At 38.6% G+C, this 21812-nt stretch overlaps 1 protein-coding gene across 1 annotated transcript in view; it reads right to left on the bottom strand.

Moving 5' to 3' along the window:
• The window catches only part of LOC117208587 (transcription factor collier), an 87262-nt gene that overhangs the window by 59691 nt on the left and 5759 nt on the right, over window positions 1-21812 (bottom strand). Inside the window, exons 2-4 of the mRNA XM_033449816.1 lie at window positions 17079-17232; window positions 10854-10917; window positions 4671-4726 (exon numbers count right to left, since the gene is read on the bottom strand). Coding sequence (XP_033305707.1) covers window positions 4671-4726; window positions 10854-10917; window positions 17079-17232 — 274 coding nt within the window. The remainder of the gene's footprint in view (window positions 1-4670; window positions 4727-10853; window positions 10918-17078; window positions 17233-21812) is intronic.

Raw genomic sequence — 21812 nt, 5'->3', positions numbered from 1 at the left:
GTAGGAGGGCTTCGCCACGGGCTCAGCAGCCAGCTCGGTGTAGCCAATTATTGCGGATTTATAACCGACCACTTGATTCGGTCTCGAGCTAGTCGGCCGCATTTCCGAATTGGAATTTGTGAACCATAACTCGATCTTCAACTAGCAAATTTTTCTTCTCATAGACAAGAGAATTTACTGACTGTTTTCAACTTTGGACGTCTCTTTGAGTTACGCTTTGAGTTGCTTTATTTTATCAATTAGTACATCGCAGGGAATCTTGTTAGTAACGAACTCTTTTTAGTAAAATAAAGAATGAAGATTACTTTGATATAATATACAGTTAAAAAGTGGAACAGCCTATGTAGCCCAAAGATATAAACCTTTCAGCAACACTTGACAAATCCATGAAGTTTCATGAGAAAAATTATCAACATACCTAATACCCAAATCAAGATTTTTTAGAGAGAGATAAAACGAATATTTTTGACGTAAATATTTCCAAGAGAACTTTTATGAAAAAGAACTATTAACGATAAAATTGTATAATTGTCTAAAGAATATTGAAAGAAGAGAATGAATTTTTGGGTCAACTTCTTCGTTTCAGTGCTATTTATGACTAAAGCACTGTATTATTTGAATATTTATTAAAGTTTTACAAATATTACATTCTGCGGTATAATAATATCAATTCAAAAACAAATAGAACGTACTTCACGCGAGTCATGGAAAGAAAATGTTTCTGCATCTGTTGGTTAAGTAAAAAGTTCTGAGCGTTTTTCGCTAGATGTCTTTAGTGAGCCATATCTCACGATGTGCACATCGCATCGAGTCATAGTATACACCGATTTCAAGGTGATATTACGCATCAAAAAGGTTCTTTGTCAGTTTTGTGTTCGGTGAAGCCAGTTGTGTGTTACAGCGTTCGAAAATGGAGATAAAAAAAGAGAAAATTCGATACATTCTTCAGTACCACTACGACCAAGGTGAAAAGGCGGAGCAGGCGGCCAAAAAAATTTGTGCTGTTTATGGACCCAGTACAGTATCGAATGCAACAGCAAAGCGGTGGTTCCAACGATTCCGTTCTGGTAATATGGACGTCGAAGATGAGGCACGCTCTGGTAGGCCAATCGTCGAAAATGTGGATAAAATCATGGAAATCGTCGAGTCGGACCGGCATGTGAGCACTTATTCCATTGCCCAGGAACTGAAGATTAGCCAGAAAACCGTTTGGAACCATTTGCATAAGGCTGGTCTCAAGAAGAAGCTCGACGTATGGGTGCCACATGAATTGACGCAAAAGAACCTTTTGGACCGAATTGATGCCTGCGATTCTTTGTTGAGACGTAACGAAATCGACCCATTTTTGAAGCGGATGGTGACTGGCGATGAAAAATGGGTCACATACGAGAACAACAGCCGAAAAAGATCGTGGTCCAATCGCGGTGGGCCGGCCCAAACGATCGCCAAGCGTGGATTAACGGCCAAGAAGGTTTTATTGTGTGTTTGGTGGGATTGGAAGGGAATCATCCATTATGAGCTGCTCCCATCGGGGCAAACACTTAATTCGGACCTCTATTGTCAACAACTGACCAGACTGAAGCAGGCGATCGACCAGAAGCGGCCAGAATTGGCCAATAGGAAAGGTGTTGTGTTCCATCAAGACAACGCCAGGCCGCACACATCTTTAACGACGCGTCAGAAGCTCCGAGAGCTTGGCTGGGAGGTTCTATCGCATCCGCCGTACAGTCCAGACCTGGCACCAAGCGATTATCACCTTTTTAAGTTTTTGCAAAATTTTCTTGATGGTACAAAACTGGCCTCAAGAGAGGCTTGTGAAAATGAGCTGGTCAAGTTTTTTACCAATAGGGACGAGGACTTCTTCAACCGCGGAATTATGAAATTGCCTTCAAAATGGACAAAAGTAATCGAACAAAACGGCGCATATTTAATCTAAATCGAATAATCTTGACTATGTTAATTTCATCGTCGAAATAAAGCGAAAAAGCGCTCAGAACTTTTTACTTCACCTAATATATCGATTCTCGTGTCTGTATGTCTTCCTCTCGCTTTGGCAGAATGGAGGAGACGCGTTCAATCGAGGCTTTGATGTATAAATTGCAGCTTTCTCGTTTTCGATCCTACCTCCCCATCCAACTTTCTACTCCCTTTACTGGCACGATTCCTCCATAGAGACGGAAAGGGTATCCCGGCATCTATCACTTCCGCTTTTCTTTTCCTCGTGGACAATCGCTCCGGAGAACTATCGAGGCGTTTACTCCGTTCAAGATTCCGTTTCATTCTTTTACCAATGTTTCTACCAACTCTGCAGGTATCTGGCTACTTACATTTTTCACATTTTTCACATTTCTAGTAAGCCTAAGTTCGATAAATAATCGACAAACGGTCGTAACATAGATACTTCAAAATTAAATCAAGATACACATTATTTTGTAATAATATAATAAATAATTTGAGTTTCAGTATAGACATTATATTATGCTCGAATATTATCATTTAAAATATTTCTGAGCGCATAGAAATCTTTTCATGAATAATTAATTTTAACGATCAATTACTACATGTATACATGCCTATTATTTCCCACAGGAAAATGAACAGTGATCTTTTTCAACCTTAATAAAATTGTTCCCAAGAAAGTTAGGTTACGAATCTCGTATAATTTCTTGCATAAATCGTTAAATCTACATAATGAAAAATTTCTGTATACTAATTCTATGTTATACTTTGTCGTTATAAAAACCGTTAAAAATATAAAAGATATATTTGATACGTTTTGGAAAATAGAAAATAAATCATTGCTATTTTATCTTCTATCAAGTTCATCTTTTTTCAAAAACTCTGTGCAAACACCGTTTCGTACTCTTTTAAACGTAGCTTAACGCACAGATCGGTCCCTGGTCCCTGAAAGATATTCAGCCTGACGACGACTTGGATCCGATTAATAAAAGGAATGGATCGCGAATTGAAGAACGGTCTCTGCCGACGCAAGGCCACCGCGGCTTAGTAATTTAATCAGCTAAAACTAACATCAGCTCTGTTTCCCCAACCTTCCTCGTCCACGGCCGCCTCTTTCTTCTCCCTACTGCTCTTCTTACCTTCGTAACCGACCAACCCCAAGATGATTTAATCTGCTAAAATGGTGCAAGTACCTATAGATACTTAGAAGCTAGGGTCGCGAACACGAAACAAAATAATTCAAGAAAGTAGCTATACCTTTCCAGCAATAGACAAACAGCTTTGTACTACACTATGTAGTCTACTTTCTCTCTCTTTCTTTCTCTTCCCGATTTAGATTTCTAATTTCGAAATGTCTTCGATTCCCAGTAACTTGAATAAACCAACGAAATTCAACTCTAAATCAATCAAACTCAAAGTATATTTTGAAACGCGCTATGAATTCATATTCGTAGTAGTGATAAACTTTTGCACTTTCGAATATCAAATCTATATCTTTCTCTTGCAATAAATGCAAATATTACAGGCTCTCTTCTTATTTCTGCAATCCTTGCAGGTATCTTCTACGAAATATTCCATACAACGTAATTACGAGAAATTTTTATAAGATGCAAACATTTTCGCGAATCAATGTAAGTGACATAGTAAGCTTCGTGTTACTCAAAGTTGATACGTCGATCAAAATCGCTAAGAGACGTTTACCAAGCATTTGTTTACACTTCTTTATCTGCTCGTACGATCTACCATTCAGCTATTAGATATTGCACACGTCGCAGGCGAGAAACGCGATTCACGGGAAGCCATTGGTAGCCAAAAGAGCACCCTCGAACGCGCAAAGGCTTATCGTGCTCGGTGATCAGGCCTCGTATTTGCGTTTGTTCGAAGGTTATGATCCTTCTTTGCGCCCTATCACTGCGCAAGGATCTACGGCCCTGTGTACAGGGTCACAACACGTGGTTCGCGGACTATGCGCAGGGTTCGCCACGTGGCGCAGATAACAGGATGGGGCAGACGTGCGGCGGTCGCTGCTTTCCTGGAGGGGTAGGAATCAACCCCCCGGAAAATTAAGTGCTTGTAGCTCAGATGATAATACTCTCAGCGGCGGGAACGCGTCACTGCGACTATTTCGGAGAAGTTCCATCGCGCGGAAACGCCAACAGAGAGGAAAGACTCGCGACAACTTACGAATTGATCCTGCCGAAACACTGCCGTCAATTGCAATGGTATTAGAGTAAAATTGTGAAATCCGATAGCGGTTTAAGCAGTTTGTCATAAATGATTATAACGTGAATAACAACGTGCAACATTATTTTATGAACGAAATCTGATCTTAATATTTGGTGTCTTTGCGAAGAGTTGTCTCGATGGTGTAATTTCATGTTGCAAATACAGATACCTGAAGATAACGATATATTTGCTATACAGGTTTGATGTACAATAGGGTTGGTGTACATGGAATGTAGTTTCGTTTTCATCGTCGAAGGAATAACCTAATACTTTAGAATGTTTCTGTTTCAACGATATTTAGATAATTTTAACGAGTCGGTTTAGACTTTTAATGAAATTTGATACTTTCTCATAAATAAACATTCCTTCATCCTAAGAACTTTGTAAATGTCTTACATAAAACTTATATTTCTTATTTATATTACTTACTGTATGTAAGAAATGAAATGTGCGAAATCCAGACGAAAAAACATATCCATTCTCACCTGTTTCGTTGCAGAGTCGATGAGCCTCACGTAGATGTCCTGCACCTGCCTGACACCTGCAACAAGAGCCAGAAGATCTCACATTAACCAAAAACTTACAAACACGTACAAAAATTTATACTACGCATACTGCACACGATCCACGCACACACACAAGGAACGAACGATAGACGATATTCGAAAATAATGAAAAAATAATCGAATTTGTTTTCCCTCAAATATCCACTTGAATACCAATGACACGCTGGTTTGGTTGACGATGTCAATGCATATTGCAATAGGTGTATGTATATAGAAGACAGAGGGTAGTAAATGCTCTTACAAGTTGAAAAGATAAATAGTTATGCCCTTTTTGGAACCGAAGACAGTTTCGAATAGTTTTTTTAAGCTTAATATAAAGACAACGCTGCTCTTTATTCAATTTACCCCGCGAGTTTTTCATGGATTCGGTAAGAAGGTCCATTAAGTTAAGAGCGTTGCGCGCAGGCATTTGCGACGGATGTGCATGGAATACGACGAATACGGAAACGAGTCCAAATTCTGACAAGTTCGGCGCCGCTGAAAGGGACTGTTCCAGAAAAACTTACATATTAAGGAGCATTTAAGGTGGACGACGAGGTAAGCGGCCTGATCGCATCCCCGGGGACGTATGCACAATCTCCGTTGTTTTTGCATGGACCCAGCCCGTACTTTGTACCAACGAGTACCGACCTCACCACGAGCGGATCGCTATGCAACGAGCCATTGCGGCAAGGCAAATTCTTGTACGTGTAGTGCGTTAATTATTTTTGCGACCTTAGAGTTTCGTCAGGATCGTCGTTCCCGCTGCTTCGCGGAACTTAGTGGCTGCCAGGTAAACATTGCGGAACACACGGCCAAAACTTGCTGAACTTCCGCGATGCGGACGTGTTTAATCGTCAAATATTCACGGATAACAAAATGTAACAAAACGACCATTTCGTTAGAACAATAATTTATTAAATTGAAAATAGCGTTTGTACGTATATGAAATATGTTATGCTACTATTAAAGTGCAAAATTGTATTGTTTATAATATTGTTTGTTATACTGAACAGCATCTGTTTAGTTTTTATATTATACCAAGTTCAAGTCTTGGTAGGAATTTTTGGTATTCTAAGTATGGCTTGATAATTAAGTTTTCCGAAATATGCCACGAATTCTTCTCATAACGAAAATCTTCTCGAATCATACACGTTTAGATACTTTCTCTAATTGTCCGACATTGAAATATATATCCTAATATTTATATACAGCAAACATTTTCATTGGGGAAGGTTAAGAAGATAGATACATATGTACCTTATATAAAATATAAAACGATGATTCCAATCGGTCAACAACCGATCTTTCAGATTCTTTATGTAACTTCCTTAAAAATGTCAAAAACTATAATCAGCAAGAACATTCATTAACTTAACAGGAAATTTATTTGGCGAGATAATGAGAAGCAGCGTGTGCTCATTAAAATTTACGCGAATGACATTTTAATCATACAAAATTACAGCCATTAACGATAGCTTAATTTGTTATTACCTAGTTGGTAGGCCGGCTACACGCAGTTTATTACCTCGAACAAGCAATTTTGTCGCGTGATCAAGCTTTCATGTGTATTATACCGCGTTATTGCTATCCGTTATCGGTAGTCGAACTAGCTCCGATGCTTATATACACATTCCGCGGGTAGCAAGTTTTCGAAACAGTTTCTACCTTCCAGAGGGAACGGCAGGTAATCCCGGGGTGTATTTTGGACAGACACCCTCGTGGCTTCCGGCCTCGCGTGTCCGGTAAGCCAAGTAATCCCGACATAAGACTCCCAGACCCGGCGGCTACTACGGGAGCCAGACTCACGCCGCATAACGTTACCATGGATTACGATACTCCGGCCGAAACTAGCTCACAAATTACCTCGAGAAACCGTCGCAGCTTTACCGGAAGTTACTTGCACGCTCCGCCTGTTTGCCGGTTTCTATCTGGCGCGAGAGAGTAGCAATGTCAGGATTTCCAGCGTACAATGGAACGTCGATTATGCGAGCTGATTGGAAAACGCTCGAGCAAAGACGATCAATTGTTAGCCGTGTTTTGCAGGGATGAAACGATTTCTGTCATTAGAGCGGAATGCTAGCGGTTTCTACGATTTATTGCAGTTATGAGCTGCTCTTGTGGTGTCTTGTTTTTCAGGCCGCACAATCGCTCGCGATTTAACAGTCGGACATCGTACAATCGTGTTTCTGTTATTATCATTATCGTTAGTTTCTTGTCAAATTATTAAGAGCAGTGGGTCTCAGATCATTCGAGCTACTTTTTTTAAATTTTGTTCTTACGCAGTGCACTATTAAGTACTTGTTATTTGGCTTAGGTTGTCTTGTTTTATTTAATTCATTATAGCAAACTACCTGCAATTATCGTGGATATAAGTCTAGAAACGTGTTCCTTATTTATTTATATGCTTCATTTGATACTATATTTTAATAAATGATTGAAAGGATTATTATCACTTGACATACACGTATTTGTACTCAATGCATGAAACGTTTAAATGAAATTAATTGATTAGTTGTCTAGCATCTATTAAACATAATATTTAATAATACGCACTAAATTATAAATCAATATAACCGATTGTATTTTAAGCGAACTCTAGTTTATCATTTCAAAGAATACAGAGGAGCTTCTTTCGAACAAATTTGCTTACATGTATACTTCAGCTTTTTTTTTCTAGAACCTGTCGTTAAGTACCTACTCCAAACTTTTGCGTCGTCTCGATTCCTCGGACAGCAAGGAACGCGGCATCGTACAAAATGCGTCCGGTTCATCGGATAACGAAGATTGTCTCCATTCCTGATGCTCGGTATGTAAACAAGATGGTATAAAATCAGTCGACGAACGAGCGAATTCATTTATGCAAGTACGTCGATGCATCTTAAGGATGCACGATTACCAGCGCGACGCTGCGACATGCCACGTGAACGTACGTATACATTTATCACAGACATTGCGGCGACTCGTGATCATGCCTCGGACGACGACAATAAAGGCAAAAGATCAAGAAGAAGGTACGTAAGAAGCGGTATCGCGTGCTAAGTCCTGCTGAGAGGAGGCAGATAGATCCGTTCGTATTAGCATAACTAGGCAACCAACTTCAATGTGTACAAGAAGCCATTGAAGAAGCGGACACCACCCATTTTATTCCTTCGATCGGCATCCTTAATCAGCGGCGCTCTTATTACGAGCCGTTATATTCCGCGGTCCAACTACCTCGTTCGCTCTATTTGTACGTCTCTCTTTCTCTGAATGACATCTGCTTTTATACGTTCTTCTTCGTTTAACCTGCCGCGCCTCGTCCTGATCGTGAGCACCTTGCTCCATCTTAGAGGCGCAAGGACATCGGGAACGTCGAGCAGAAGGGAGACGGAGAACGAGAATGAAAGAAACCGAATGAAATGGAAGAGAGTTCGAAGGAAGGGAACGATCACAAAAAGAAGTAGAACCTGATATGGAGAAGCGCTGTCGTCACTTGAACGGTAGCCCCTGTGTTCCTCATTTATTATTTAATTATAGATTTATTGCTTGACCGACTGATCAGTGTTGCGACAATGTGCAGATTCGATTGTATGACAAACGGTCAGAGTGAAGAGGATGAGACGTTGCTGTGGCCGTGAGCTAGCGCCAATTTGTCTTCGTGATATAAAAGCTGCACCGTAAAGTATTTCGTGCATGAAACTTTTATAGAGTGCGTCTCGAGAGTCCGGACAGAAGACCGATCTCGGGAACGAGGCATAAATCAGAGCCGCGACGATCCGCCGATTCACTCTAAAGGACATAACCGGTACTTCGATAGAAGACGTATAGGCTCCGTTATATCGTAACGTTTGATTGCATCGCTTGCTTATTGGAAATCGTCATTGCCCTGATCTTTCTCATTGTGCAACGTGTATATCTTATCGTAATTAGCATTTGAATCGGTTGTTGAAATTTTGCTGTATTATTTATATGCTGCAGTTTTTATATTATCGTAGTATTTTACCTCATTTAACAAAATTACCAAAAACCTATTTGCTAATATTACAGTAGAGATTTATTGTTTAAGTATATTATATGTATATTAGTTACGTGGAAACGGACCAAAATTGTGATTTATACAGTTGTGAATGTATCAATCAATACAATTAAAATAATTAAACAGTTAACATCTATCATTACACGATTCAGAAATTCCGAGAGTTCAAACTCAAGGTATAAAATCGTTCTATAATATCGTATTCCATGTACAACAGCTAGTAATGCAACTAGTATTAAGCAACCATTCTGACTGCCTTTTAAGACAGCGAGTAGATGTTTCATCTCAAATCACATTCCGATATACAAATCGGTCTTGCGATATAACGAAGAATTGTGTTTTCCAGGATGTTCAAGAAACTCTAAAGGGATATCATACGATAGCAAGTACTGGCAAAGACTTTGCCGATTATAGGCTGAACTACGAGTATCGTCGAACGAAAGTTCCAGAGAATAGGATAAAAGTAGGAGAGCTTGGGATCTACGATCCCGAAGGTGGCTATAAGTATTCTATAGGTTGCGATAGTTAGTTATTTCTTGTTTGCAATGTTGGCAACACGTTTTAGTGTCCATAGATGGCAGGGCGGCCCCTCAGTCAGTTCTGCCAACGCAAAAATCTCGCATTGATTGATCGGCTCGCAACAGCGGAGGCAAGAAGGCTGATGGTATGAGCCGCGGAAAAGAGAAAGGGGGACGGCCGGGAAAGGGGCAGGAAAGGGAATGGAAAAGAAACGAGGGGAAGATGCTCGCGAGAGAAAGAGCCATGAGAATCGACAAGAAATGAAGATAAAGAAAGCACCGGCGGAGGTTGACGTTGTTCTTGATGTACACAGGATGAAAAAACTCTGGAATGAAAGCCAGCAGATAGCGCCTTGCGGCTTTTTAATATGTTCATAATACGAGCACGTTTTTAAAGGGTCTCTCTGTTAGTTGGACCACCTCTAAATCATCGACTTCTTCTTCTCCCTTTTCTCTCCGTGTTCCTCTTTTCCTTCTTTCGTTCACGCACAGACGTTCGAACGCTTCTTCACGACGAAAACTGAACCCTTTTTGCCAAACCTGGGCCAGTGACATAAAATATGTCTTTGTTGCACTCGGGCCTCGAAAGTTCGTGAGCTTTTTAGCTGAGACACTGGGTGTCTGGCGGAATGTCGATGGCCTGTCATCGTCGCTTCGGATCGAATCGGGCTACTGCGTGGATCACTCTTCGAATACATGTTACGCGTTCACTGACTGACTTCTTTTTACACATCGTGGTCCTAAATCCGTGGTACAGTTGATGTCAGAAAAATTATATGGCTCAAAATATGACGAGAATCGAGAATAACAGTTATGTTGGAGGCTTCACTTACAAGTTTGAAGTTTGAAAACTTCTCAAGTACACAGGTAGTATTTGACTAATTTTTGACTGGATAGAATATATACATAATCGACAGGAGAATTTTTTACACGCAGAAATAAGTCGAAAATGTGGAACAAAATTTGTTTGTTTAAGGTCTCGTTATGGAGGATTTTAAATACAATAGAATAAGAGAATTGAAATTCATTAAAAATTTTTTAATGAAGAAATCATTATGTTGGAGAGATAAATAATCTAACAATAAGTGATGAATTAATTCGTCTTCTCTGTTTAACTAAGTTTAAAATGCTTTTCGAATGGGGCAAGTGGAAGGTTAATTGTAAATTGTTACGAAGAATATGGATATTTAACTAATAATAAATAATAATAAACTAATTCTTCTAATTCATAGGATTTAAATAACTTTTCTACCACTTTAATATAAATGCTTTTAATCTAAAGATTTATACTTATTACCTGTTTCTTTCTAAATAAAATCCTGATTGTTTTTTCTCTGTTCATAAACTGCGCACTTTATTACCCTCTCGTATAATCTTTATTAAGTACTAGCTATACATATACATTACGGTTGACCCAATTCTTTAAATCTCACATTTCTCCAGCAATGGAATTTAAATCTACTTGGTTGATTTCGTAGTTGTGAGACTTTGATGTATGCACATTTTAAAAATACATAGTATACACCGCAATTTAGTATTCATAAATTGGTGCGATGAGTCATAATTAATATGGTTCGGTTTACTCACCGTTAGAATACAGCAGATGCAGGCTATACTGAATGCCATTGTTTGTCTTCTGACCTTCAGATTCCTAGAAACACACACGTAACATGATACTGTTATATGTCATTAAAAAATCTCTGTCTTGAATAAATTAATTGAAGTGTGACGTAAAATTTAATTGACATGACGTGGCATTTAATGGTTACATTAAAACGAAGATTTCATCAATATTTATCATCCACAAATTGAAACGTGTCGTCGCCTTATTAATCTTAAGGTCTACGACTAACCATTAATTCATTAAGGCGACACAAGCGAATTTCAATGTTAAATCTCGTTAATCTCGCTAAATTTCCTGCGTGTTTAAACCGTTTGAATCGAATGCAGTACGCGAAGGAACGGAGATTCAGTCCCGCGCGTTCTTCACACCCCGTTCTATTTTAATTAAGTGCACCGTGACGTAACTCTCGCGCTCGGTCTGCTCCACCTCACGCTAATTATTAATTTCTTGATGTGCCGGTAAGAGCCGTGCCATTACGTATGGCGTGCGATGCATAATTATCATCCTGCCCTGTTGACGAGTCATGCGTGCATCGTGCCATATGCCGCAGCCGCGGTAATGCATTTTCAACTATCTACCCCTGAAACACCCAGGACTCCAACCCCCCGTGTATCGTGGCCACGACATTTAGTCGTGCATACAATCTTTCAACCCGAGAACAACGATGAGTCCAATCGATATTATGGAAAATTAACATAATTACCTAGATCGAGTCTTTGGCTGTACGTTCAATACGATAATTCTACTCGATAATGATAATTCAAGTACGAGGAACGGTAGTTCTTTCTTTCATTTCAACGGAATATATTCGAATTACATAGATACGTTAAACACGCTTGTGTTGAAAAGAATAAGAGTTACACAGAAAACTGTTGCTTGATCGCAATTAAAATCAGAACTACCGACGATTGAAGTGTAAAATTTGTCATTTGTCACTTATCAAAGAAGTTAAAGTAAAATAACCTTTCAAATTTTGAATTATATAGCGAAATGCTGCATTTCAATTCTCGATTGTATTGTACTCTGAATTTAGAGTGGAAATAATACTAATATTCATCAAGACAGACATAGGACTCTTTCAGACTTCTTCACGCTATCTATATTTCTTCATTTAATGGTAATTGGTAAACAATGATAATTTAAATCTGTCATAAATAGTGACGTGTAAACTATTTGAAATTGTTTGTTTAGCGTGCTGAGAAATTAACTATACCTTTCCATCAACTTAATACATGGATACTCGTACAGGGTAATTACGCAAATGAAGTTAAATCGCGTACTCATGGTTTCGTTAAAACAGGCCGAGTATACGGTTGATTTTTCTATCGAAGCTTGATTACGGTACACTGGATAATCGTCGTTAGTTCGTCGGTAGATCGACATCATTCTTCCCTTTTTCCTCGAGCCGTGTGTACGCATTAAGCTCTTTCCTGTCACTGGCGTTCGTCGCGGCCATTAATCTTTAAATTCGCAAGCGCACGATGGACGTTAATCAGGTATATACGCGGGTCGTTCGATCCACGACTACTTTTTAATTAAACACGAATAAAAAGCGGATAGAACGGAGAACGAATGCGGAGACCCTGTATTTACGTAGGGCACCAGTTTCCGGGAACTGTACGCCTGCCATCGCGCTGACACGCTCTATTTACAGGCTTTTATGTCGCGTATTACTCACGATAGAAACGATAGACGGGTCAATCGACCCGATAGCCGAGCGACGCCACTTAAATAATTGGGCTTTGTGTAAAAATATGTAAATAGTTCCGTACCTCTTGAGGTGAAAGTTCCAGACTGGAAGGATCGAGGGTGAGAACAGGCATAAGTACGCTTAGGCACAAACGGCTACTCGACACCGGGGCTGATCTATGCTTGCGGTGCACGACCCTAATTAATAGGGAGGCTATGCAATGCAACTGTCCTGTTCATGTGAATTATACATATAGACGTGCTCTTACGGAGGATAGGGAGGAATGGAGATATCAAGATAACCAATGCAAATCGAAGCAAAGGAATAGAAAGTACACTTGTTCGCTGATTCACAAATGAGTCGCTTTAATTACCTATTTACAGTGGCTCACGAAAGTATTCGAACGCTTGTTATTAAACCTTTAAACAATCGAAATATGCGTGTGAATCTTAAGATCTGGTAATAATATCATACCTGCTATAAGATACAAGTATCAAAATTATGTGCCTAAAAGTTGGATCGAATTAGATAATATTAGTAGAAGTTAGGAAATATTCATTGCAATGTATTTAATGTAATTAGTAGAAGTTACAAAGCAATTTTTATTTCGCACACGACAATGACTTCAAACATACATCCAGAATCGTGAAAGAATAATTATTATATAACACACAGCGTGTGTTACATATGCTTCCACAAAGTCCGAATTTTAGTCCCATCGAACATTTGCGGGAAGAAATCTGTAAAAGATTGAAAAATTACGATACAAGTTCGAAAGATATACTTAAAAAATTTTAGAAGTATGGAATTCTTTCGAAACTAAAATAACTGAAAAGCTTCTCCAAGCAGTAATTGAAGCCAAAGAAGGCTCAACTAAACATTAACATAAAATAAGATAGGTATAATCAATACCGTTCGATTATTTTCGTAACCTTATTTTTGTACAAATTACAATGAATGTTTCGTAACTTCTACAAATGTTACCGGCTCCATTTCAAATTTTAAATATACAATCTTGATACTTGTATCTTATAGCAGTTATAACATTGTTCTCAGATCTTAAGTCTAACACGCATACTCCAATTATTTTAATAATAAAAGCTTCAACAGCGAATGTTCGAATGCTTCCGTGAGCCACTGTATATGTTTCTTTCCACTATTTGAGAATAAATGTTGAGTATAGTTGGCGGAGTTCAATTTGAGCGAGAGTCTGAATTTAAGTTTAATCCAATTATCTATTTTCAAATGACTTCAATATTTTTAAATATTTTATACAATATTAGAACGTGAGTTTGTGAACGTTGTGGATTGTTAACGTTTAATGTCTCCGCAAGTACACGCTAAAATAAAAAACTAAAGTAAATTATCCTATCACTTATAATTTTTTTCATCTTGTTCCACGTGAAACTTACATCTTATTCCGTTAATAAAATTGCTTTTTATTTATTCAACGCCTCTGTATACTATTTCAACTTCTCGGTTTTAAATTCTATACCTCGATAATTTACACGCGTGTCGCAGTAATTTATCCTTATATCGAGAATCTGGATTTCTATCATGCAGGTATCTGACATTTCGAATGTTCTATGATATATACAGGTGTAATATCGGAAAATAAAGATAGAAACTTTTTTCCCGATTGCTTACAATTTATTAATATTAAATTGAATATACAAATATAAATTGGACAGAAAACGATATTTATTTAACGGAAACTAAATGCAATACTCGTATCTATATCAAATAACTTTACAGTTATTTGGCCACTCTCGTCACAACGAATCTAACACGCACTCTCTCTCTCTCTAACAACTCTATCAATTCCCTCGACTCTACTCTTCGGTGTCTCGATTAACTCTAACGACTCTACTCTTCGACTACTCGATTGTCGACGACTCTGACTCTCGCAACACGCACACTTTTCGACTCGCACACTCTGACCTTTCGGCCGTCCCGCCTTGAAAATACGAAACCGTCCTTCTCGTCTAACGTTGTCTATTGTTTTCCTCATACCTCATACCTATGAGGAACCACAGAAAGACGACGTACACGGTTTTTTTCTATTTTCGACCAATCTCTAGTTCAAATTACCTTACGATATTACACAGGTAATCGATTGACGATGTACAAACTAGAAGCTTGTAATGGTTCTTCGCATGGTAGAGTGGCAGGAAGGGATATCCGACCATTCGCGTGGTCGTCTGTCCGAACAGTATCTGCCAGTGTAGAGATTTCTTTTGCGCAAGAATGAGTGTGTGGCAGTCAGCTTTTCCTTAAACAGCTATACTAATTGACCAATAGAAAGTGGAGCTCTAACGATGACTGTGCTGACAATCGCGTCCCGCTCCAAACCGTTCGCACGAAGTCTTGACAACTCTTCGAACACGAGTCGAATGTCATTTTTCCCGATGATTCTAACTAGTACTCGATAACTGACAGAGACCAGTCTTCCCCGTGAAATCATAACCGGGATCATAAGCGACTCTTTACGTTAATTGAAAGATCACTCGAATGACAGGCTTTCATTATGAGGAAAAACGGGCAACCGGAAGTTGGCGATTGGAAAAAGAGATCCACTCACAGGCATATTAAAAAGAACGCTCGATTCAATTTTTCTCACATACAATATTAATCTATTAGGTCTATCTCGTTAATAATGCGGTTTCTTAAAAGTTAAGTTTAAAATCATTGTTTAAAAGTTGAAATTGTTGAAGCGTAAAAGTGTTATATAGGTAAAATAGAAAACTTGGAGCAGAAAGATGGTGAATGATTGTAAAAATTGTAGGAGAATAGATTAATTACCAATAGATGTTAATTATCTTTGGGATCGTCTAATATAAAACGAAGAATAACCCTATTCCGCCCTTTGAATTATTTTTGACCGAATCTTATTTTGCTACTCTTAGGAAATTTCTTAAGTTCGAGGAAGATAAGAAAGAAATAAAATAAAGAGAAAGAACATTGCAAATCCAGGGAAATCGTTGTAAAAATGAATAAAATGCGGTAGTAAAATATTAGCAAGCGATTGTCATAGATCAATCACAACCTAGGACAACTGCGTATTCTGAGAAATTTGCATTTGTAATTGATTGCTCTTAATTAATACGCTCTTACATAAAAAAAAAACCGTACAGATTGAGGGAATGGAGCACGTATAATGACTTCATTTGCAGGCATTCTTGCCATTTCTTCGAATGCAATAAAAATAGATTAGATTGTTGGCACGGAAGCTAGAAATCACTCGAACACTGACACTTTAAACCTAATAATTAACGTTTCATTAACGTTGTATTGTTACACAGAAGTTTATCATAAATTATTACGATAGTTTTTTTACTAATTTGGAGGAATTTTCCTACCTTATTTATAGATAGTTTGCTATCTTATTTATAGTATTTATAGTAGGCTAGGTTAGAAACCTAAACCAATCCTTTTCTTGCACATTAAGGTAACAAAATTATACCATGTCAAGCATAAACAAATATCCATATCCTTTTGAGCAGTTCATAGTTACATTTTATTCTAACGACAGAATAATTATTAAAAGCTACAATTAAACAGAAACATGACCGTGTTAAACCTAATTCAATTGTAAGACACTGACATAATCGAATAAAAGTTATTCACTCGGCGAAATATTTGGAACGATAGAATGATTTAGTAACAAATGCTCAAAGAGATACGATCTGTGATAGAAAAGGGAGACGGGATGAACGAAAGAAAATGGAAAGCCCGGTTATTATTCGTAGGTTGCTCGGTTCGCGTGACAACATCGATGCTCTTACGATCGCGTCCGTCCATTTCTCACGCGGCCAATGGATTTTCGCCTGTCCGACTAATTGCTGGAAAAGCTGGAGGTGTATCCTGCCGACTATCGATATGTATACGTATAGGCGGAGCCGTTTAATATTTGACGTCGTCCCCGATGGAAACGGCAATTATCGAGATAAGCGTACACTCGCACGATATTCCCTGATGTCATAAAGGTCCACCTCGCCTTTTTCCACTTAACCTCACGGGAAAACAGGGACTACGATGTGCATTGAAATTCCGAAGTTGTCACTCGACGCCATCACTTACTTTTCGAACCCGATACTGATGAATGATCTGCGATTTTTCATCGACTTTCGAAACTAACAAGACACAAATCTTATGCTACTCTGCCATTTTAAACTTATCTATCGTAACTTCTATATTGCATCTTATTGCAATGTTTATGAATTGAATATTATTTTGTAATTTATTTCCACTATTGATGATTCGTTAGCAGATAGTAAGATGAAATACAACAAATGAAAGTAGTATAGGCAACTATTCATTTTGTATTAGATATGAGAAAATGTCCTAATAGATATCTACTTATGACAGGCAATGTATATATTTTTGTTTGCAATTACGATCACCCATATCAGAATTATTTAACAATCTTTGAATAAAAATATCTTTTTAGCAAAATATTAATTTAACACAAGTAATATGTCTTTATGAAAATAATTACCTGATCTTTTTCGACGAAACCCATGAAAGAAGTCCTCTCTATTTCGATCGGTTGACCGTGTCGATCGTAAAGAGCGATCACAAAATGGAAGAAGTTACTTTTTCTCAAATTGCTTGGTGGTTGTTTCTCGAAGTGTGCTCTACCGACACCAACCCTGAAATTCATATATAATACAATCTTTATTACGCTGTTTAAATCACTGTTTAAATAATTACAACATATTACAATCGCGTTGAATTATTAACGAAAATTTTATTTCACTTTTATATCCATATATTAGATCCTAAATATCAATAATCTCACGTATAACTACTTAAACATTGTCACGTTTCATTGTATATTTGTCTGTCAGACTGCACTACGTTAAAGCTGTTTATGTTTGATATCCATGATACTAATAACAGTATTTAATATTTTTAATAATATTTAATGCTTTTACGATTCGGATAATTTAATCACACAGTGAATAATGTAAATTCCCTTTTCTCAAAAATTGTATTCAATAGCGATCTATCGAGTTAACCTTTCCATACTATATTCAGAAATCGCAAGTATTTCAGTACGATCTATCGACTATGAAGAGTGCGCGTGCATTCGATGCCGCAAACGATGCACGTTACCAAATTCGGACGTCAGAAGTGAGATCCTCTATCGTAGGGTCAAATAGGTATGTCCTACTCGGCCTTGAATGCAATAAGAATGTCCAAACTGGTAGAGAGGAAAGACAAACGAGGCTGTCCGTGGGGGAGCGCGCAGGTGGCCTCAACGCCTTAAAATCCCATTAAGGTCTCATGTGCTGAGATTAGACCACCGGACTCCGATGCCATCTTTGAGTAATGGCACGGAAAGTCCCCTTTTCCATTGCACTACTTCGCATAATTCGCGCGCGTGACTACGTTCTGATTGATCCCATGAAACGTGACTTTTCACCAAGCTTTGTGCCACCATTCGTGACATCGTGTCTCTTATTAATATTACTTCTGATGTTTACGAATTATCAGCCTGAATATGTAGGATATATTTTTTTAATATAATTATAATTAATAATTTAACATAAGGCATTTAACGCATTAATTCAGTGGACTTTTTTTTAGAAAAGGAACAACGCATGGATACTGTTTGATTGTATAACACTACAAATTATTCGAAGGTTGTAATAATTACTGTAAGCAGTAAAATATCGTACAAACTGTATATACGCAAATTTTTGAATTTCTTCTTTATTGGACATAATTTCCTTGTTCAATACGTTTCAGTATATTATTAAATGTTTAATGGTAACTCATAACATCTTCATACCATCCTAGTAAGCCAAGTACAAATACTAAAACTTTACTGGAATGTTTTATGTTTTTATGCAAACATATTTAACATTCCATCGTTTAAAACAACAATTCTGTTAACGATTAATATTGTTTGGAGAATGTAATAATTAATACTCCTTTATCAAGTCCATAGGGATTACATAAGTTACAAACGGTTGCGACACGTTGGAAAATATTAAATTCATAAAATCGATTGTCACAGCATTATGGCTTTTTTAAAATTAACCTTTATTGGAGTCGCTCACCGTTTGCTCTCTAATTATGTTTCGTCTGTATTCCCCCTCATATTGCGAGCGCTTCTCACTAAGCTATCTGTTTCCTAACCCCTTAGACATTAAATATAACCTCTATTTCCTGGTACAAATTTAGATTTACCAGGTTTTGCGTAAACGCGTAAATAATTCTATATCGCCGCCGAATCAAGGTACTGCTAATCCACGTGTCAATAAAGGTTATTACCATGTTCTCGGAAGTGTTAGAAACCTCCATATTAAACAACGTGCAAATAATCAAAATATAAATTAAAAGTAACAGTTAGACGTAATAAAAATTGTTTTCCCTCGAATTGAGTAAACTGTGGAAGTTCATGCTCATAACTGAAAAGACAAAACTCACTCTCTTTAACCGCTATTCATATCCTCTACACAAGATTATATCGATGGATAAAAATTTACCCTCATCCACATCCCCGACGCTATAACCACGTGCAACAAATACCTCTAAAAATCGAAACAAAATATATTCACCCCCTCGCCATATAAAGTACGCTTTATAGCAAAATAACTAAAACTTTCAATCTCCCTTTTTCATGGTTTCAAATTTCAGATAAACACGCGCAGGGGGTTAAAAAAAAAAGATAGTCGTCAATGAAGCGGCGCGATCCGTCGAAGCGCGACAAGCGACAGGCGCGAAAGGGTTTTTAGGCTTGGTATGCGGGGGTCGGATAGATGTTGCATCGGTTAAAAACCGCCGCGGAGAAATCGCATTATCGGGTGGTGGCGTGGTTCGGGCACGCGGCATCGCGATCGCGGCTGTGGCTGCGGCGGCGGTGGCGGGCAGCGCGAAGCGATAAAACGGTCGCGGCGCGGGTGCGCGGAATGCCGCCGCGGCGCTCACTGCCATCAGAACGGACTCTCAGAGCGGAAAACTGAATCGACTGGACCGAAAATGAATAGCGGCAGTTTTGCAGCACATTTGCGAAATAAATGATGGTATCGGCGGTGCGTTTGTCACGGCAGGCGGTGGGATGTCGGTCTGCCGGCAGGCAGAGGAGGCAGAGCAAGAGGGAGGAGGATACAAGGGGTTCTCGCCAGTCAGGGGTGTTCGAGGGCGAGAAGGGGGGCTGGTGGTGAATCCCGATGCAGAGAGAAGAGAGGGTCTGCTGGAGGGAAGGAGGCCACTGGGGTGGCAGAGAGGCTGGGAGGGTTAGTGATGTACTGCCCGTGTCGATAATTATCGGTGGCTGATTAACCGGCCGCCGGTTCGCGCCCCATAACTCTCGACGTCCGATTATTTTGCCCCGTTTGCCATGCACCAATTCCTATGTAACGTGTAGGCACGTCCTACCGAGCCTTTACATTATCACCTGCGGTGCAATACTGTCGCACACCTTTTTCCAAACTATTGCGGATTGCGGCGCGCCACCGTTTCGCGGTTTCAAGATTATGCTCGTTAAAATAACAATAATATGCAAGTCCGGGCGACCGCGTTGTTTTATTTCGCGGGTGGTACGTGGAGAGCCGCGCGGATGGGATTACTTTCATTGATAGTTTGTGTTTGGACTTTGCAACTTGTTAATATAACTGATTAGTAATTTATGCGATGCGATGCGACTGTGGGAATTCAATGAATTTTTTGTTTATATTATATATTAGAAGGGGAGCAAAAGTTTGCATTGGTGCAATATATTTCCTATCTAATTTTGTCGCAGATAATCATAGATGGGATTTTATTAGTGATCGTAGTGCAGTATCAGGCAATTATTTATGGAAGAACACTTTGAATTGAGTTCTGTCTGTTAGCACGAAATTTTTACTTTCAAATACTGAAAACAGTGCTTTTTATATTCATGCATTTAAAATATTAATTGTGTATATGGTAGGTATTCTGTTGAAATGTTATTTTACTTATTTATATTAAAGAGTGTTGTTAATGTAATGTGATAAGACTGTACTACAAATATTTTACATGTTAAATATTTCAAACATGTAGTATTAAAGTTTAATAATATTTATATCAAATAATAACAAGGAGCTTTTCAATAGTGTGCAAGATTTTCGGTGAAAAAAGCTAGGTAAAAATAGAGAGACAAAAAAGAAACGCAACTGTCAACCGGGAAAATGGAATGCAGGGGTCGTGGTCATTTAACGGGCCAGTATAATTATAATCGTATGGCGAGAGAACGCTTTACGCCAATATTCCTCTATTAAGCGGCTATTTTTCGCGTCGTTTCATATTCTCAACGTTTGCCGCGTGTATCCAACATTTCGGGGTTATTCTACTCACTCTCGTGTCTACATTTTGCACAGAATGCGTAAGAAGAAATTAGAAAAAAAAAGATGCAGAGGATGCAGAAACATTACGTACAAAATATCCAAAGTACCTTCACTACTATTATTTAGTAGATCAGATAAATTTCCATTGCATATGCAGATTTGTATAACATATGAATTTGCATAAATACCTGCATTCTAATTATAATGCATACTTGGAATATTTCATTATATTTTTCAATATTACATATCTATTATCCGTAATATGTTTGTATATTTTTATATGTTTCGTATATTTCTGCAGACTTAAATTTCCCATAAATAAATGGACATCCGCAGCCTAATACATAGACTATATTTGGACCTATAAAGCTCACTTTAATCATCATAAATATGGCTGCATGTTTAGAAATTGATAGGTAATTTTGCATTAACAGATACATTTCTCCTTAAAGACGAATGCGTAACAACTTGTACGTTCCAGACTACAGCAAGCGACACGGAGGTGATAATTACAGGCAGGATTGCCGGATTCCCGCAGCCGGAATTCTCCGGTACAATTTGCCACGCGCCCGCTTTCGGTTAGCTGATAGCGTTCATCGGTGGCGGCGGGCGCAACGTGCCGCCTGCATTGCCTTCGGCCTCGAGGCACAGCGATCCCTGTCGCGTAACTTTTCTTTCTGCGACGACTGAAGTAACGCTACGATTCGATCGGCCGACAAAGATAACTCGATACTCGCCGCGCGCCAAATACGCAAATGAAGATGTAGGACGCGATAGGTGTCTTTCCGCGCGATACCAGTTTTTCCCTGCATCGTTGCGCCCATTGGTGTGCAGGGACGTTACAAATAGTTCTGCACTTAGGAAAATGCCAATTTAAGGAAAAGAGCTGTAGATGAAAAAAAACGTGCACGAAA

Source organism: Bombus bifarius, unplaced genomic scaffold (assembly GCF_011952205.1).
Source record: "Bombus bifarius isolate JDL3187 unplaced genomic scaffold, Bbif_JDL3187 scf7180000008140, whole genome shotgun sequence".
Classification (NCBI taxonomy): domain Eukaryota; kingdom Metazoa; phylum Arthropoda; class Insecta; order Hymenoptera; family Apidae; genus Bombus; species Bombus bifarius.
This window is presented reverse-complemented; position numbering and strand designations above follow the sequence as displayed.